This window comes from Dipodomys ordii, unplaced genomic scaffold, assembly GCF_000151885.1.
Source record: "Dipodomys ordii isolate 6190 unplaced genomic scaffold, Dord_2.0 Scaffold7, whole genome shotgun sequence".
NCBI classification, from domain to species: Eukaryota; Metazoa; Chordata; class Mammalia; order Rodentia; family Heteromyidae; genus Dipodomys; species Dipodomys ordii.
This window is the reverse complement of record NW_012267223.1, coordinates 7,554,378-7,571,516: the sequence shown is the minus strand read 5'-3', so window position 1 is coordinate 7,571,516 and position 17,139 is coordinate 7,554,378. Positions and strand designations below refer to the sequence as shown.

The 17,139-nt window shown below is 40.9% G+C and overlaps 1 protein-coding gene across 1 annotated transcript in view; it reads right to left on the bottom strand.

Annotated features, from left to right (window-relative positions):
• The window catches only part of Prkar1a (protein kinase, cAMP-dependent, regulatory, type I, alpha), a 17,368-nt gene extending 3,053 nt beyond the window's left edge, over nt 1-14,315 (bottom strand). The window contains exons 1-9 of the mRNA XM_013037883.1: nt 14,109-14,315; nt 7,404-7,574; nt 6,583-6,674; nt 6,310-6,371; nt 5,203-5,249; nt 4,365-4,523; nt 3,003-3,063; nt 1,424-1,545; nt 251-332 (exon numbers count right to left, since the gene is read on the bottom strand). Coding sequence (XP_012893337.1) covers nt 251-332; nt 1,424-1,545; nt 3,003-3,063; nt 4,365-4,523; nt 5,203-5,249; nt 6,310-6,371; nt 6,583-6,674; nt 7,404-7,574; nt 14,109-14,285 — 973 coding nt within the window. The 5' untranslated portion in view covers nt 14,286-14,315. The remainder of the gene's footprint in view (nt 1-250; nt 333-1,423; nt 1,546-3,002; nt 3,064-4,364; nt 4,524-5,202; nt 5,250-6,309; nt 6,372-6,582; nt 6,675-7,403; nt 7,575-14,108) is intronic.
• Nucleotides 14,316-17,139: the final 2,824 nt, after the last annotated feature.

Genomic DNA, 17,139 nt, shown 5'->3' with positions numbered 1-17,139 from the left:
AAAAAAGCCGGAAGTGGCGCTGTGGCTCAAGTGGTAGAGCGCTAGCCTTGAGCTGAAGAGCTGAGGGACAGCATCCAGGCCCAGAGTTCAGGCCCTAACACCGGACCCAAAAAAATAAATAAATAAAATAAAAAATAAAAAAAAATAAACTAACAAAGAAATAGATAAATCTCAGGACAGAAACGGACGACAGCGTCTCACTAAGCGCCAACTTTAAAAACTGCTTTCATTGTGAGGCATTCCAACGTACCAAAATAATCAGAAGGCCCCAATCGTCCCACTTCAACAAACTCTTCGTTTTCTGACCGACGCTGTAGCACAGCAGCTGTCCCCTACAATAAAACCACCAAGAAGCTGAAACTGAAGAACTAATCAGAGTGCCATTTGAAATACCCTTGTCACTTAAGTACTTTGCAAAAAAGAAAAGGGTAAAAGATTCATTGATGGTTATGTCAACTCATCTGAGTTCAGACAATACTAGATGACTGACATGTCAGCATATAAGCTTTGATTTCCATTTATCAAGTGACCCTGGCTAGCAAGGTGAAGTTAAGATATGGTAACAGAATTCAGTCAGGCTGGCAAACTGTAGGCAGTGGGCCAACGCTAGCTCACTGCCTATCTTGGAATTAAATTTTGTGAAAATATTACTCTCATCCACCTACACTTGTCTGGCTGCTTCTACACCATAGCAATTCAATTTTTGAATCTGCTATTTGGATCTGCCTGGCAGGCAATATTATCTGCTATACATTTCCAGGGATTATAAAGATATAAAACACAGTAACATTTAGAATCTAAACTATTCCCTTTGATCCTTGTTTGCCAAAGAGCCCAAACACATTTTAACAAAGATGGTACAACACAATCTGTCACACCAAATGCCTCCGAGTTGGGAGTTGTTCTTTGTTCTTGCTTTTTTGCTTGCATGCTAAAGAGTAATAGAGTTGGGGGTAACTCAGGATATTGTTATTCATGTCTGAGGCCCTTGCCAGAATTCTAAGTCAAACCTCTTTTTGTTGTTTTAATTTTAAAATTACAGTGGCTATGCAGAAAAGTCAACAACTGTATTTCACAGTAAAAGCTAATTTTTAAATAAAACTGTCAAATATTCTTAAAAACTTAAGGACAAATGAGAATTAGACTCCTTTGGTAGGGTACATAATGTTGTAAAGAATGGAATTCAGCCAGGGATAGTATCACAGGCTTGTAATCCCAGCTTTTCAGTAGGAAAGACAAAGATCAACATCAGATTAGAAAGCTTCCTCCGAGCCTGAGGCTCTATCTGAAAAACAAACTAAAAGCAAAAGGACTAGGGCATGGCTCAAGTACTGGAGTATTTGCCTTGAAAGCCTAAGGCCCCAGGTTCAATCCCCAGTACCTCAAACAAACAAAAAAAAAATTCAAATGCAGAATTCTTTACCTCTAAAATAATGAAGAACTCATCCCCGGGCTCTCCCTGCACCACAATCTTCTGTCCATCTTCAAACTGAACAGGCTCCAAGGCATCAGCTACCGTCAGGCGTTCCCACTTGTCCAGAGACTCTGAAAAACAACACTCAAGAGAATTGCTACATTGTTGGTGTTGCTGAAAGTTTTAAAACAAAACGCATACAGAGCCAGGGGCTGGTAGCTCATACCTGTAATCCTAGTCTGGAAGCTGAGACCAGAGAATTATAGCTCAAAGCTAGCCCAGGCAGGAAAGTCCCTGAGTTATCTCCAATTAACCACCAGAAAACCAGAAGTGGAGTGGCTCAAAGCAAAAGCCTTGAGCAAAAGGAGCTCCGGACAGAGTTCAGGCTCTGAGCTCACACCCTACAACCAATCCAAACAAAAGTATACAGATTCAGCCGCATAGCCAAACCCATGCAACATTCTGGCTAGTGATGTCTTGGATTAAACACAGCACTAGCACCTCCATCCGTGTTCAATTACTTCTAGTCTTAGGAGGACTTAGAGCCTCACTTCTAGTATGAGTAGTCAGGTTAATTTACACCAACTGTACCCAATAGCAAAGGACTAAAAAAAAAAAAAAAAATTGAGCTCATTAGCTGGGCATGGGTGGCTCACACCTGTGATCCTAGCTGCTCAGAAGGATCTCAGTTCAAAGCCAGCCTGAGCAAGAAGGTCCATGAGACTATCTCCAAGTAACTACTAGTAACTACTACAAAGCTGGAAATGACACTGTGGCTCAAACTGATTAAAACATTAGCCTTGAACACAAAAGCCTGACAACAGTGCCCAGGCCCTGAGTTCAAGTCCCAGGGCAAAAAATTTTTTTTAAAGGTGATCATTATATTCCTGTAGATGTCTATCAACAGTTACAGTACACCATCCACATTTTCCCAAAGGTTCAAAGAAATAACTTAATCTTTCAAAGCCTCCACTGAATTTATTTATATAGACCAGCAAGAGGAGCTAGAACTTATTTCTCAAGTTCAAACTAATATTCAAGATGCTTAATCCAAATAAGTATTTCAAATGGCAAATGACCAGGGGAAAAAGTCAAATCACTTAATCAAACAGTGGCAAAAGACTGTCATAAAAAGCACTAAAAAACAGGTTCTAACAATGTTTCCTAGGCTCCATTACAACACTGTACTATGTCCAATTAGCCTGCTTTACTCTTAAATTTGAACAAGTCCAGCATCTGTCTTTTCAGAGTTTACCAGCATATGATACTGAATTTTCCCACAAAGGAAACATATTCTTGGAAACACTTTCCAGAAATACTTTCCATCAATGACAAAACAGACACAGAAGTCACTCGAGAAGGATACTCTCAGCCTTTTTATCTCTGTGTCTAATTGAGGGGTTTGTCATGCTAGTAAATTCAAAGCAATTTAAAACTACCTTCAATTCTGTCGAACCTTTAATACTGTCAAGTAACAATCCCCGTGGCTTTCATTACTATTAGCAAACAAAATGTAAATCAGTTGAGACAGAATACTATCAAATATAGTAAATTCTTTAATAACGCTGTGTAATTTTTCAAAACTTACCTAAAATAGACACCTTACTAAGGAACTCTTCATACATCTTCCTCTTCCTCAGCGTGCTTCCCTATGAACAAAAAATAACAAGTCAAATCCCCATGCAATTGTTACACAACACTATGGAACAATAAGTACCAAGTTCCAAATAAACTAAAAAAAAAGAAGAAAAAAAAAAAGCCAATGGAACTGTAGATGTGACTTGCACGGTAGAGCATCAGCCTAGGTGAAAAAGCTGCATGAGAGCTGGAAGCCCTGGGTTCAAGTCCCAGTACCAGCACACACAAACAAGGATCAACTTGGTGCTACTACCTCTTCATTTGTAATCATTTTGCTTTATGCTGTAGATGAGTTCCTACCCAACTCAGTAAAAAAAAAAAAAAAAAAAAAAGCTTGTACAATGTTCTAAAAGGAATGCTGAGTCTATGTATGGCCAAAGGCGGCTCAGAGCCTCACCAAATCATGAAATGTCAAACAGGCAAAAGATCAGTTCTCAAAACATTAACCAAAGCAGTGTATGAGACTGTAGCTGTCTAGACTCCAGGTCCAAATATTGCCCCACAGTTTCAATCCCCCACACAGCGAAGTAAAAATAAAAAAACAAAGGAAGGGATATATGAGAATACATGTTCTATAGTCCCAAACATGTTCAAGCTGTCTTCTCTACAAAGTTTGTTAAGTTTATCCATTTGTAATGAACTTTGTTGACATGGTAAATGACCTTAGCCCCACCCCACCCAACAAAAAACCATATCTACCTACGTATATGGAAGTATATGTGATATACACACACACACACATACACACACACACACACACACACACACACACACTTCCCTACCTATTTTCAAGTTTCATGTGTGCAAATCTGCAGGTTTAAGGGGAAAAAAAACGGCTACAGACTTGTTTCTTGTCACTGTTTCCTGAATAATACAACTATTTACATAGTGTTTACTGTGCATAAGTACCAAGAATAATCTAGAGATAATTTAAAGCATATAGAAGAAACGCAATAGTTATATGCATACATTATGCCATTTTAGATAAGATACTTAAGCATTTGTGGATCTTGGTATAGAAATACAGAAACATTTCTAAGTACACACACACACACACACACACACACACACACGATACGTACTGCATATATGGATGTATACATACATATATCACAACTGGAAAAAAAATCAAAAGTTTGAATCAGACTTCATGTTCCTAAACAGCCAGAAGGGTACTGCAAAAATTTAAGAAAGCTATTCAGACTGGTCAATATATTAGCTAGGACTTAACCATTCAAAAGTACTCTATATGAAGTTCACCAAGTTACAAAGACCAAAATGCTAAACACACACCCAAAACCATGAGTCTTACCATAAGGATCCTTCGGTAGCTGTCTCGGTCAATGCCCCACAGTTTTACATTTGTCTTGGCTTTGACAGTGGCTGCTCTGGGTGTTCCATAAATCAGAGCAAGTTCTCCAAAGCTCCCTCCTTCCCCAACACTAGTTGCCCACTCGTTGTTGACGTAGACCTAAAATGAAGAAGTCATCAAATAAATGGTTTCATTTACATATTACAAGTATGTCCAAATTGACAAACCTTTGTAAAAAGCCAGAATCTAGAAGATGTTTTCAAAAATTGTTGACACTATGTTTGCAGAACACAGCACAACAAAATAGTTACTCATAACAATGAATTAAATGCCCAACTATCTATCTGACAATGAGGAAAGTGCTCTGTAGGGATAGCTAAGGGGAAACAGGTGCCAAATGCTTGCATACATGATGTGCATTTGAAGGGTTCTGTGTCAAGGACAGTACTGTTTTACTAAACTTCCTAAGAATCCTACAAGATCAATGTTATTCTTATCCCCATTTCATTTGTGAACAGGACTCACTGAAAGAGAAAGCTGTGTTAAGTTCGTAGCTAATGGCTAGGTCTAGCTAACTGCCCCTTCCACTGTCTTCTCAACATGCATGCACATCCTATGTCTATAGCACAAGCTGGCAACTGCATGCCTAGCTAGACAAATTACCTTTAAAAACCATCGGTGTCACAAAAATACTTGGTGAAGCTATCGATAGATTCTGACAGGCAAGGGCTATAAGAGTCCTTCCACAAACACTATGATAAGGCTTACATGGACTAAATACAAATACATTGCTTTTTAAGACTAATGACATAGTTTTTGCTATTATTAAATCTCTTACATCCATCTCTCCTTGATCAATCACATAGAAGTTATCTCCTTCATCACCTACAAGAGTAAAAAAGTGAGGATCATATTCCAAATGAAAGAAACAGAAACAACCAAATTAGTGTAAAATGACTAAACTCATTTTGTAAAAGAACAGTGTATGTTAACACAGTCTGCAATTTAAAAAAAATTTTCAATGTGTTTTTAAAGTCATGAAACTGATCACTTTCATAGTCATCTCAAATGGGTACAAAGTTGATGACTGCTGTTTCTGTTGCTCACAGAAACACTAGAAACAACACAACTAGTCAATAGCAAAATATAAGACCACTACAGAAGGACAAAATGCTTAATGAAGACCTATGAAAATGTGAAGAAAAAAAAAGAAAGATGGCTAGGAATGTGGCTTAACAGTAGAGTATTTGCCTAGCATGCATGAAGCCCTGGGTTCAATTCCTCAGGACCACATAAATTTAAAAAGCTGGAAGTTGCGCTGGGGCTCAAGGGGTTGTGTGCCAGCTTTGACGCAAAAAGCAGCTCAGGGACAGAGCCCAGGCCCTGAGTTCAAAAAAAAAAAAAAGATATCCAAAAACCTCAGGTTACCATATGTTGTCACAAAACCCCCTGGATAGACTTTATGAAGACTATAGGCATTTTATTTATGAAAGGCTAATAATCAATATAAAGAACAGGGGGTTAAGGCCAGCACAGGGGAAAAAGTTCTATAGACACTAACGCTAAAATCATCGACAAAAAGGCAGGCTGTAGATGTAGCTAAAAATGGTAGAACATCACCTATTAAACAAGCTGGGCAACTACTACCCTGAGTTCAAACCCTAATACCCTAATATCAAAAAAAAAGGAAAACCATAAAGGACACACGAGATATGTTGTTCAGATATTGCATGCATTTAAACACATGGGTATTTTAACAATTTTTATAAACAAAATTGTGTTAGAAATATCAAGCCCATAGATAGAATGTTTACACAACATTTAATTAAAAAAGAAAAAGCCAACAGTGTAACAGAGGAAAAAGTAGGATCAAAGAAAAACAAGCTCTAATAAATAAAGCCCTCCATTCTCCCTGCAGTCCCATTACACAAAGGAAAACCCTTACCTTGCTGAATAACTGTCTCTCCAGCAATAAACGAAACCGGAAACATGGCATCAAAAATATCACTGAGAGAGACAGAGAGAGCAAGAAGACCTAGTGTTAGATTTCATGAGCCTCTTCTGAGGATTTCAAGCATTAACTTCAGAATTGAAACCTGCAGACTTTCAGTCCTGATTGCCACTTAGCAAACAATCAAAAGCCCTGCAAGGATGACAGGGGCCTAAGGGTCACAGCTTGGCTGGAAAGAGTATATAATAAAGAAGAACTTCAGCCTACCTTCTCTCGTTATCATCAAGATGTGAAAACAGCACATTCTTTTCAATGGCTTTGGCTAAGGCAGCCATTGTCTTATAATCCTTCGGTATTACCTAAAAAAGAATTCCAAGTCAAATGAAAATTATAAACCAAAGATATCTCATGTCTGTACCCCGCATTTCAATGAAATGTCAAGCCATAAAATGGTATTTACACATGACTATTCTGTATTAAATTTCTCTACAACACATTTGTACTACCTTTGATTCACAAAGTAAAAAACAAATAATGACTAATTAATCCCCTTTACTGAAGCCAGTCCTGTACACAAAACCAGTTCTTGGTTCCTAGTTAACCAAACAACCAAAAATCACTTGATCAAGATCATTCATTATTCTGAGACAAAAGCATTTTTTAAGTCATCTTTTAACAACTGTGACCATAAAGTGCTGTTTCATAAGGCTGGGTGGGTGCCCAGGATTCTCTTCTCTCTTTAGGACAGAATCTGGCTGCTCCAGACTGGGCAAGGGCAGATTAGGTTAAAGGAAGCCTTCAGGATACAAGATTCAAAGTCAAAATCTGAAGTACAGAATATCAAAACACTGACACTGAGACTAGAGAGAACAATGTGTACTGCCTGCTTCTTCCACTGAAATACAAATGTGTGCCACTGACCAACCTGCCCTGCAGGTAATCAGGTACAGGGGTACCTTTTGGGCACCCCCAGTGCCCAAAGACTGTACTGCAGCCTTTATGCAAAATACTTATGGTCTCACTGAAGAACACCAGATGACCTGCAGAAGGGTGTCAGTAACTGTCTCCCCCATCAGACAGCATGGTACCTTTCTAACATAGGAGGCAGCATCCTCCTCCGTGTAGACCTCAGCGCTGATAGCACCACGTCGCCGCCGACCCTTAACCACTGGGTTGGGGGGAGGAGGAGAGATCTCATCCTCCCTGGAGTCCGCGCGAGTGCCTGCTTTCTGCAGACTCTGAATCTGTTTTGCTTCCTCCTGAAAGAAATGATACGTTTGTAAATTGAGATGCCCAGCATGTGAAGTTGGTACTGGCATATTCCAATGAGAGTAATCTCAAATCATATCAAAATCTCTGCTAGTACCAGAGTAAGTTAAGGACAAAAAAGAAATTCCTAATGAGGAAAAACTGAAGAAATAAAGTACGGAAAGAATGTTCTCAAGATAAGAAAAGGTTATTTTATTACTCAACCAAGCTAGTACTACAAGGACACATAAAATGTGAAAAAAAATGTAAATGTCCATGAACGTGAACTGTGGCTCAAGTGGTAAAGCCACCAGCCTTGAACAAAAAGCTCAGGCACAATGCCCAGACCCTGACGTCAAGCCTCAGGACCAATGCACATGCACGCGCGCACGCGCACGCGCGCGCGCACACACACACACACACACAAAGTGCACTCCTTAGATGTCCAGGCCAGATGTGGCAGCTCACATTTGTGATCCCAATTACTTGGGAGGTGGAAAGCAGGAGGACTGGAATGGTTCAAGGACAGCCCAGAAAAAAAATGAGGACCAGTACCCCCACCATCTCAAGTGTAAGCCAAGTGTGCCTGGGATCCCAGATAAACAGAAAGCTGTAAGTGGAAGGACCCCATTCCAAAGCTGGCCCCAGGGGCAAAAAATCCAAAAACTAGAGACCCTACCTCAAGAATGAGTAACAAGGGGCTGGGAAGGTGGCTCAGTGGTAGAGCGCTTGCCTTGCATACATGAGGCCCTGTGTTCAATTCCTCAGCACCACATAAGCAGAAAAGGCCGGAAGTGGCACTGTGGCTCAAGTGGTAGAGTGCTAGCCTTGAGCTGAAGAGCTGAGGAGCAGCACCCAGGCCCAGAGCTCAGGCCCCATGACTGACCAAAAAAAAAAAAAAGAAAGAGTAGCAATAGTGTGCTGAAGATGTGGCTCAAGTGGTAGCGCACCTGCCCTAGCAAGCATGGGTCCCTGAGTTCAAACCTTACACACACACACACACACACACAGTTTCTATTCTAAGAATGAACTGACAGCAATGATTTGTGATACACAAAAGAGTAAAAATTTTGTGTTTGCTACTGCAGAGTTAGCCAAAGAGAAATCCCTGTACCCCTAGAATATTTTCTTAAGAACAAACAATTTAGGCACAGAAAAGTGAGGCAAGAATGTCTAGATACTGTGCGTTTCATTAACTGCATAAGCATTTTCTGGGGCTGCCCTGTAGCCACGCCCTATACTAGGCATACAAAACACACAGAAGAGTCCTGAGCTTGCAAACATGCACACGAGCCTGAGCCCCAGATAAAACTATGAAATGTGTGATGGTCACCAAAAATTCAGTGACACCCACTGTAAGCAATATTCCTCCAGCACAGCTCATGACACTTTCTTATAGTCGGGGTTATACTTGGAAGTCAAAATAAAACTCTACCTGTTTTTAAAACTACTACTTACTGAACCAACTCATACAAAAACTGAGCTCATCTAAACATTCTCCTGCCTGAATCTAGACTCTTAAACCACCCCCCACCCACCCCTTGGAAAAAAATCCTCTCAGGAAGCAATGAGTTGTCAGGCTAGCATCCATAATCCTCGTATTCAGGAGGATGAGATCTGAAAGATCAAAATTCAAAGCCAACCTGAGCAGAAAAGTTTTCTAGACTAACTCCAAAGTAACTGGCAAAAGGCTAGGTTGGAGTCATGGCTCAAGTGGTAGAACACCAGCCTAGCAAATGTAAGGCCTTGAATATAAAGTCAAGGGCTCAGGAAAGAAAAAAGAAAACACTAATATCCCCAAGAAAAGTTGTAAAAATGTGTTATTTTCTACTTTCTCAATAACTCAGTCTTCAATTTTTCTAAACCATCTTTCAAATTCTACATGGATTTAGCATTTCAGAGTTATTTAAACAAACATTTGATTTTAAACTATCTAAGGATATACCCAGAGTTTTCTTTTTTTCCTGTATGGTTCTTAGCTCTGCCTTTGGCATCAAGGTAAGTTCAACAATTCTATATTTTATGATTGTGCAAACATATCACAATGAAACCCCCTTTATAAAATAAATAACAAGCTTTCACTTAAAAAGGAATTTTACATATGCAACAAGAAAAGTCTAGAGCAATTATTATCAAAGTGCTTTTGTTTTTATTAGAAGAATCATGCTCAATTTTTATCATTATTCTTCTTTATTTCTCTAGAATTTTAATTAAGGAAAAAGACAATGAGAGGGAGACATAGCTCAAGCAGTACAAGGCCCTGAGTTCAAACCTCAGCACTGCAAACTGAAAAAGGGAAAGAGTAAAAACCACAATGAGCAAAGCAAATAAATGAAATAAAAACAGCATTAACATCATAACATAATTATAAATCTATTTGTTTCTTGCCTCAGCAACATTAGTAATTTGCTTCTAGAAATTCATTCTAAGATATTCCATATGTGAAATGATAAACACACCCAAACTATTAAGAAGCTGAGGCAAGAGAATCCTGAGTTTGAGACCAGCCTGGGATCTATATAACAATACCTCATTTTTAAGATAAGAGAATAAAATACTGGAAATGGCCAACGTGATGATAACATGTATCTATACACATATTAGAATAAGAAGCTCTTTTGCAGTTTTCAACCATGTATATAACCTATTGAAAATATACTTTTTTTCCCCCAAACAAATCAACAACATTTTCATTCTGGTAGTTCCAACAACTAGCCAGGTTTTCCTATCCCATATTCCTATTCCATATTAACACAGAACTTCAAAACTCAAGTTTCCACCAAGTTTAAAACCTACGAGTATAGAGAAAAACATAAATTCTATACTCATTAGCATTTCACACAAATTTCATTTAAAAAATGCACAAACGGCATCTCTCACTAGGGACCATATTCATTCTAGCTTACTGAACTGTAAAGATAATTGTGAAGCAACAGAAGCGTTCTGATTTGAAGTATCACAGTGAGCCATAAAACAGCAATCTGAACACAACCTCGTGTGGACAACTCAGCCAGGGCCGAGGTCATTTCTACTCTGTCTTTTCACACACTTTATGCTCTCACTCTTAGCCGTCCTCACTCAGTCTCTCTCTTAAGCTGTTTTGCTTCTTTTGTTTTTTGTGTGTTTTTGTTTTTTGTTTTTTTTTGGTCGGTCGTGGGGCTTGAACTCTGGGCTTGGACGCTGTCCCTACACTCTTCAGCTCAAGGCGAGCGCTCTACCGCTTGAGTCACAGCGCCACTTCCAGTTTTCTAGTGGTTTATTGGAGATAAGAGTCTCACGGACTTTCCTGCCCTGGCTGGCTTTGAACCGTGATCCTCAGATCTCAGCCTCCTGAGTAGCTAGGGTTACAGGCGTGAGCCACGGGCACCTGGCTGTTTTGCTTCTTAAAAACATTTCCCAGAGGGGCTGGGAAGGTGGCTCAGTGGTAGAGCGCTTGCCTTGCATGCTTGAGGCCCTGGGTTCGATTCCTCAGCACCACATAAGCAAAAAGAAAAAAGCCGGAAGTGGTGCTGTGGCTCAAGTGGTAGAGCGCTAGCCTTGAGCTGAAGAGCTGAGGGACAGCACCAAGGCCCAGAGTTCAGGCCCCACAACCCGACCAAAAAAAAAAAAAACAAAACAAAAACAAAAAAACATTTCCCAGATTATTCACTGGCTAATGATGTTCCTGACTCTTGTGCATTTTGTTCTGCACTGACTTGTGCTTTATGAGGACACTCTCCTGCCAATTCCTTAACATTGTCACAATTATTTGTTCCCTCCCTGCCCTTGACATTCTTCTCTGCAGCTGAAGTAAAGCTTTCACCCCAGCTTGAGGTCTGGCCTCACAATTATGCTCTAGTGTGGTCTGGCTTTGCCTGCCTGCCCACCCATCTTAGACTGCTGTCCTTTCTCTGCCTTGAAAACACCATTCTCTCTCTCTCCCTCCTTCCCGCCCTCTCCCCTTTCCCTCTTCGTGTGTGTGTGTTGTGTGTGTGTGTGTGTGTTGGCTATTCCTTCCACTTAGCCCCAGAACAAGACACATGAAAACAAGATGGGCTGGGCCCTGAGGAGCTGATGGTATAAGCCCCTGAAATTGGTGGTTACATGTCGCTGTAGTAACAGCTGACTACTATGTTATATGACCACAGCCAAGCTTTAATCCTCCTTCCTGCCTCTGGAAAATGTTGATATTTATCTCTCTGGCACATCTAAAACTGAGTATGTACACATGCGAAGTTCACACAGTACCTGGCCCAAGACACTTGGCTGTAATTCCCCTAATCCACCAGGCAGGCAAGGTTCTCATAAACAGATGCATAAAAGAGGACTCAATTCCTCTCAGTGGTCTGAATTAAAATATAGAAGTTTTTCAGTGGACCAAATATAAGAGATTTGGGGGTAAATTTCTTACGGAATAGCTGAAGGTTACAGAAATATAACCTGGGTAAAGGGGAAATAGGAAAGGAGGAGCTGATGAAACATGACGGTGTGATTTCAAGCACACAGATTAGCACTTAACATACAAAGGACAGCCTAGTACAAAGCTGAAAACTTAATTACTTCCAAGTCTAGGTGTGTATTGCTCATTCTTGACTAAAAAAGATGTGTAAGTTATCAGAATAAGTATGTTAAGCAATAGCTTTCCTTGAGAGGGGGCAAAACAAAACACACTTAAGCACAGTGCAAAGGAATATCCTAATAATCACTTATTTCTTTCTACCTTGGTTAGTACTTAATAGTGCTGTGGTAAATGCAGGCTTTGGAACTAGTAGCACACATTCAACACTCCTATAAAAAGACACACACTTCATGTCTCACCAACTTAATCCCCTCATTTGATGATTTCTATTGATGTCCAAAGAAGTAAGATCACCTTACAGTGACCCATTTCAAAACAAGACCTCCAGGAACGCACTTGATTTCAAAACTGCCAACACTCATGGCCAGCGCTTCCATTATTTAGAAATTGCTTAAATGAGAAAGGCAGAACTTCGATTACAATTCCAAGACAGCAGGCTATTTTGATAGGGACTGCTTAGCAGTTCTTGGTTTGTTTTCAATTATTATAACTGTGGTACTAAATATCAATCCTAAAGGTTTTCAAGGAAATAAAAAATACATGCCCACTGAACTTCCCAAACATGGCTTTAAATCTTAGTGTACAGATGCTTTTATTAAAACCATCTGGCTATGGCCTATGTGAAATAATGTAAATGTTTGTATCATACAAAATTAGATTATCAAATCTCAAAGAAGTATGTTCCAGTTGGCTCATGATCATTACAAATTACTTCAAAACTCCAACATGCACAAGCAAACTGTGAATATATCCCACTGCTTTATAGAATCAATCAAATAAACCACTTGAAACATCTGGTGACCCAAGACTTTCTTTCATTATCTCTTTAAATGCACGGAAACATTGTCCTAATTTTTTGTTTTTGCTTTGAAAAGTATGTACTATGCACATAGGTCACACTTAACACAGGGGAACAGCAAAGGTTAAAAATTAGATTAAATTTTTTCCCAGGGTAAACAAGTCCTAACCAAAAGAATGATATAAAATCTTAGCCACCACCTGTATCTCTGTATGTAATCAACTTTTCTATATTCCCACAGTAAAACATATTTCCTTAATTCAGAATTTGTGAAATGTCAATTACAAGCCAGAATCAAATGTCTTATTACACTGGTTTTTAAAGGTGGGTAAGTTTCCTACACTTACCTGAAGAAAATCAAGAGTTGCTTTCAAGTACTACAGAATTCTTTTTATTTTTTTTTTTTCCTATCCTAGGGCTTGAACTCAGGGCAGGACACAAGGTACTGTTCCTGAGCTTTTTTTTGCTCAAGACTAGTGCTCTACCACTTAAGCTACCACAGCTCCATTTGCAGCTTTTTGGTGATTAACTGGAAATCAGAGTCTCATGGACTTTCCTGCCTGAGCTAGCTCTGAACCACAATTCTCAGGTCTCGGCCTCCTGAATAGCAAAGATTGCAGGCTTGAGGTACCAGCACTCAGCAGAATTTGTCATTTCCTACAACTGACGTACTACTTTTGATGGATTCATCTGTCCTAAGAAGTCACTGTTAGACACTAATTGAAACTTTTGCAAGGAATCATGTTTGGAAATCCTTTATTAGTGAAATCTCACAAAAAGACTCATTTTCTGATCAATTCTATAAACAATTCTTTTTTTTTGGGGGGGGGGATCTGGTTGTGGGGCCTGAACTCTGGGCCTGGGTGCTGTCCCTCAGCTCTTCAGCTCAAGGCTAGCACTCTACCAGCAGAGCCACAGCGCCACTTCCGGCTTTTTGCTTATGTGGTGCTGAGGACTCGAACCCAGGGCCTCAGGCATGCAAGGCAAGCACTCTACCACTGAGCCACCTTCCCAGCCCCTCTATACACAATTCTTAAATGGCTACAAGTGCCTTCATTGCATTTCTAATTTAAATTTGTTTTACACTTATTTGGGGCAGAATTCCTTTTCTCCTAAAAGACTTAGTTGGCAACACTCTAGGGCATTAAAATGAGTAACTGTCCCATCCTCTCCCCAAATTATCTTTACCTTCTCCAACCTCTCGAAGTATTCCCTAAGGAACGCCATGGGTCTCTCTGGACGCGCAGTACACAACTGCACAATCGAATCTTTGAGCAGAGCCTGAATGTTGTGCTTCTGGACATAAAGCTCACACTCTCGGAGACTGCGCTCCTCCTCACTGGCCGCAGTATTGCCGGACGCCATGGTTCTCTGCAGAAAAAGTGCATTAAAGGCTTAGAGAAACTAGGAAGCACAAACATAAATTGGATTTTTGACTTATTAAATTCACTAGACAACAAATTCATAGGTATTTCCTCCCCTCCCCACTAACTTTCATTCTTATCTGTTCTTGTTTTGTTTGTGCCAGTACTGGGGCTTGAACTCAGGGCCTGGGTGCTGCCCACTAGCTTTATCCATTCAGTTTACGTCTTGAGCCCAGCCTCCACTAGCAGCTTTTTGATGGGTAACGGGAGATAAAAAGTGGCATGGGCTTTGCTACCTGAGCTCCCTTCAAATCACAGTCCTTAGATCTCAGTCTCCTGAGCAAGAGCCGCCACCAGCACTGGGCCCTGAAACACGGTGTTGAAAAGCAGGGACCTGAGGACTAGGGTATAAAATGTGTGTAATTTTCACTCTTCCAAATACATATTTCATCTAGCTCCTGCTGTAGGATCTGAGCTCTGTAAGCACAAACAAGAGAGGACTATCCTCAGCTCCAGTGGAGGAAGAAAGGAGCCACTCCTGCAGGGGCAGGCTGCTGTGGAGTGAGGCCCTCTGGGAATTTCATTCAGTTCTCTCTTGGAAAAAAAAAAAAGTGACATGGGAAGTGTGTAAATAGTAAACAGGACAGAGAAAGTGCACCTAAGTCAACTCTACGTGAGAGCAAGGAAGGACTGAGCACACAGAGGTTCCCGTGTGGAGCTCCTCTCCCATGGGTGTGTCCTAGTGTCACTCGGCAAACCACTAGAGCAAAGGCACTGATAGCCAACTGTCACTTGTAATCAAACATTTCTCAAACACAAACAGAACCTACACTATCTTTTTTTGGGGGGGGGGGACAGGGGGGAAACTGGTCCTGGGACTCAAAACACAGCACCTGAGCACTGTCCCTGAGCCTCTTTGTGCTCAAGGCTAGTACTGTACCACTTGAGCCACATCACCACTGCTAGCTTTTTCTGAGTTCCTTACTGGAGATAAAAGCCTAACGGACTTTCTTGCCCAAGCTGGCTTGGAACTGCAATTGCCAAATCTCAGTAGCTAGGATTACAGGCGTGAGCCACCAGCACCCAGCTTTCTAACTTTTAAAAACAACCCTTTATTCTGGAATCTTTTACCAGACTTCAGCCTTATGATAATATATTTACCTGTGGTAAAAAGGAAATTCCTTCGTAGGGTGTGTGTGTGTGTGTGTGTGTGTGTGTGTGTGTGTGTGTGTGTGTGTGTGTGTGTGTGTGTGTGTGTGTGTGTGTGTGTGTGTGTGTTCACCTGGACAGTAGGTATGTTAAAACATGAAAATTTCAAGCCTGTACCATGATTCCACAGATTAAGTGATGGTGAACTGATCTGATCTGGGTCCAAACTACCTTGATGTCAAGTAAATTAAAAATTATAATAAGCAAATAACCTTTCCCTAAAGATAAAAACTTACTTAACAGTCATCCATACTGTTTTCCCTTCAATTCCTAAGTACTAAGCAATTAAGAGTGAGAGATGAGTTTCCCTCCCCATAGCAACTAAATTCAATACTAATCACTTTCAAATTATAATGCACACAAAACCACTAGGATAAAACTATAAATTAAAAAAGAAAAAATGCTCCAGTAAAAGCTATGCTAAAATTCTACACTTACTCATTCTGTTTTGACAACTTTCATGATAAAGGTCAATAGCAAACAGAGTAATTAACAGACCATGAGAAAGTTGTGGCTACAGGCTTATAAATTTGAAACCACAGAAAAAGAATCTTGCTGGTACTTGAGAAATAAAACACTAAACAGCAAGTTGTTTACTGTAAGATTTATACTGGCCACTTTTCCAGGTCAGGCAATCACATGAAATGAAAAATCCACTTCGGTAGAATTCCCCATATTGCAAATAATATTGAAGGCCACCACGAACAATGATGAATCAGACCTTTTATGCTTCAAAGCACCATTTCAGAAATATCAAAATATGTATTCGGCTGACCAGAGAACACATTCTAAAACCAGGTCTTTGGTAAAGATGGACGAATTGGGCATAAGAGATGAAAAGGTGGTTGGGTTTTTGGGTTGTTGTTTCTTATATTAAGCAGATGTACAAAGAGGTTACATTTTTTATGGGATTTTTGTTTAAAGCCAATGCATTACCAGACCAAAAACAACAAAGATTCCCCAAGATGAATCCAAGCATCCTGTGAATGCCTAAACAATGCCTCAACAACCAAATGTCACTGGCCTTAATATTTTTAATCGAGTGTTCCTGAATTCATCCTACATTTGGAGTTTAGAAACCCAACGAGTTAGCTGGGCCCACCCCCAGCCCCAGCCCCAGCCCCAGCCCCAGGTGATTAACCACTTCCATAAACTGCCGCGGCAATGGCTTCATGCATAAGAAACCCCACCGGAGACCTTCTTCGGGAAATTCGGCTGTGATTTATAAACAAACAAACAAAAAGAATCCAAATTCCCTTTAGGGCCGCATGCCCGGAAGGCTGCTCGAAGAACGGCGGGGGCCTCGGGGTCATCGTCCGGAAGGACGGAGCCTTCCTTCTCTCCCCGGCTGTACACACCGACTCCCGGGGCCCGGGTCGGGGGCCCCGGCCGGCCGGCCAGCCCCGCCCGGGCTCGGAGCCGCGGGGGTTAACGGGCCCGGCGTTATCTTCGAGGGGAAGGACAGCGATGTGCCCTTCACTTCGGCCACGGTCATGACCACGAAAGGCACGAGCCGCCGCCCCTCACCCGATGCCCGTCCGTCGCCAGGCCGCAGGCGGCGAGCGAAAAGGGGGAAGAAACGCATTCGATCGGGAGAGGAAGGGAAGGGAAGGGGGGCCGGGGAGGCGCGCGGAGGGCGGGGGGGG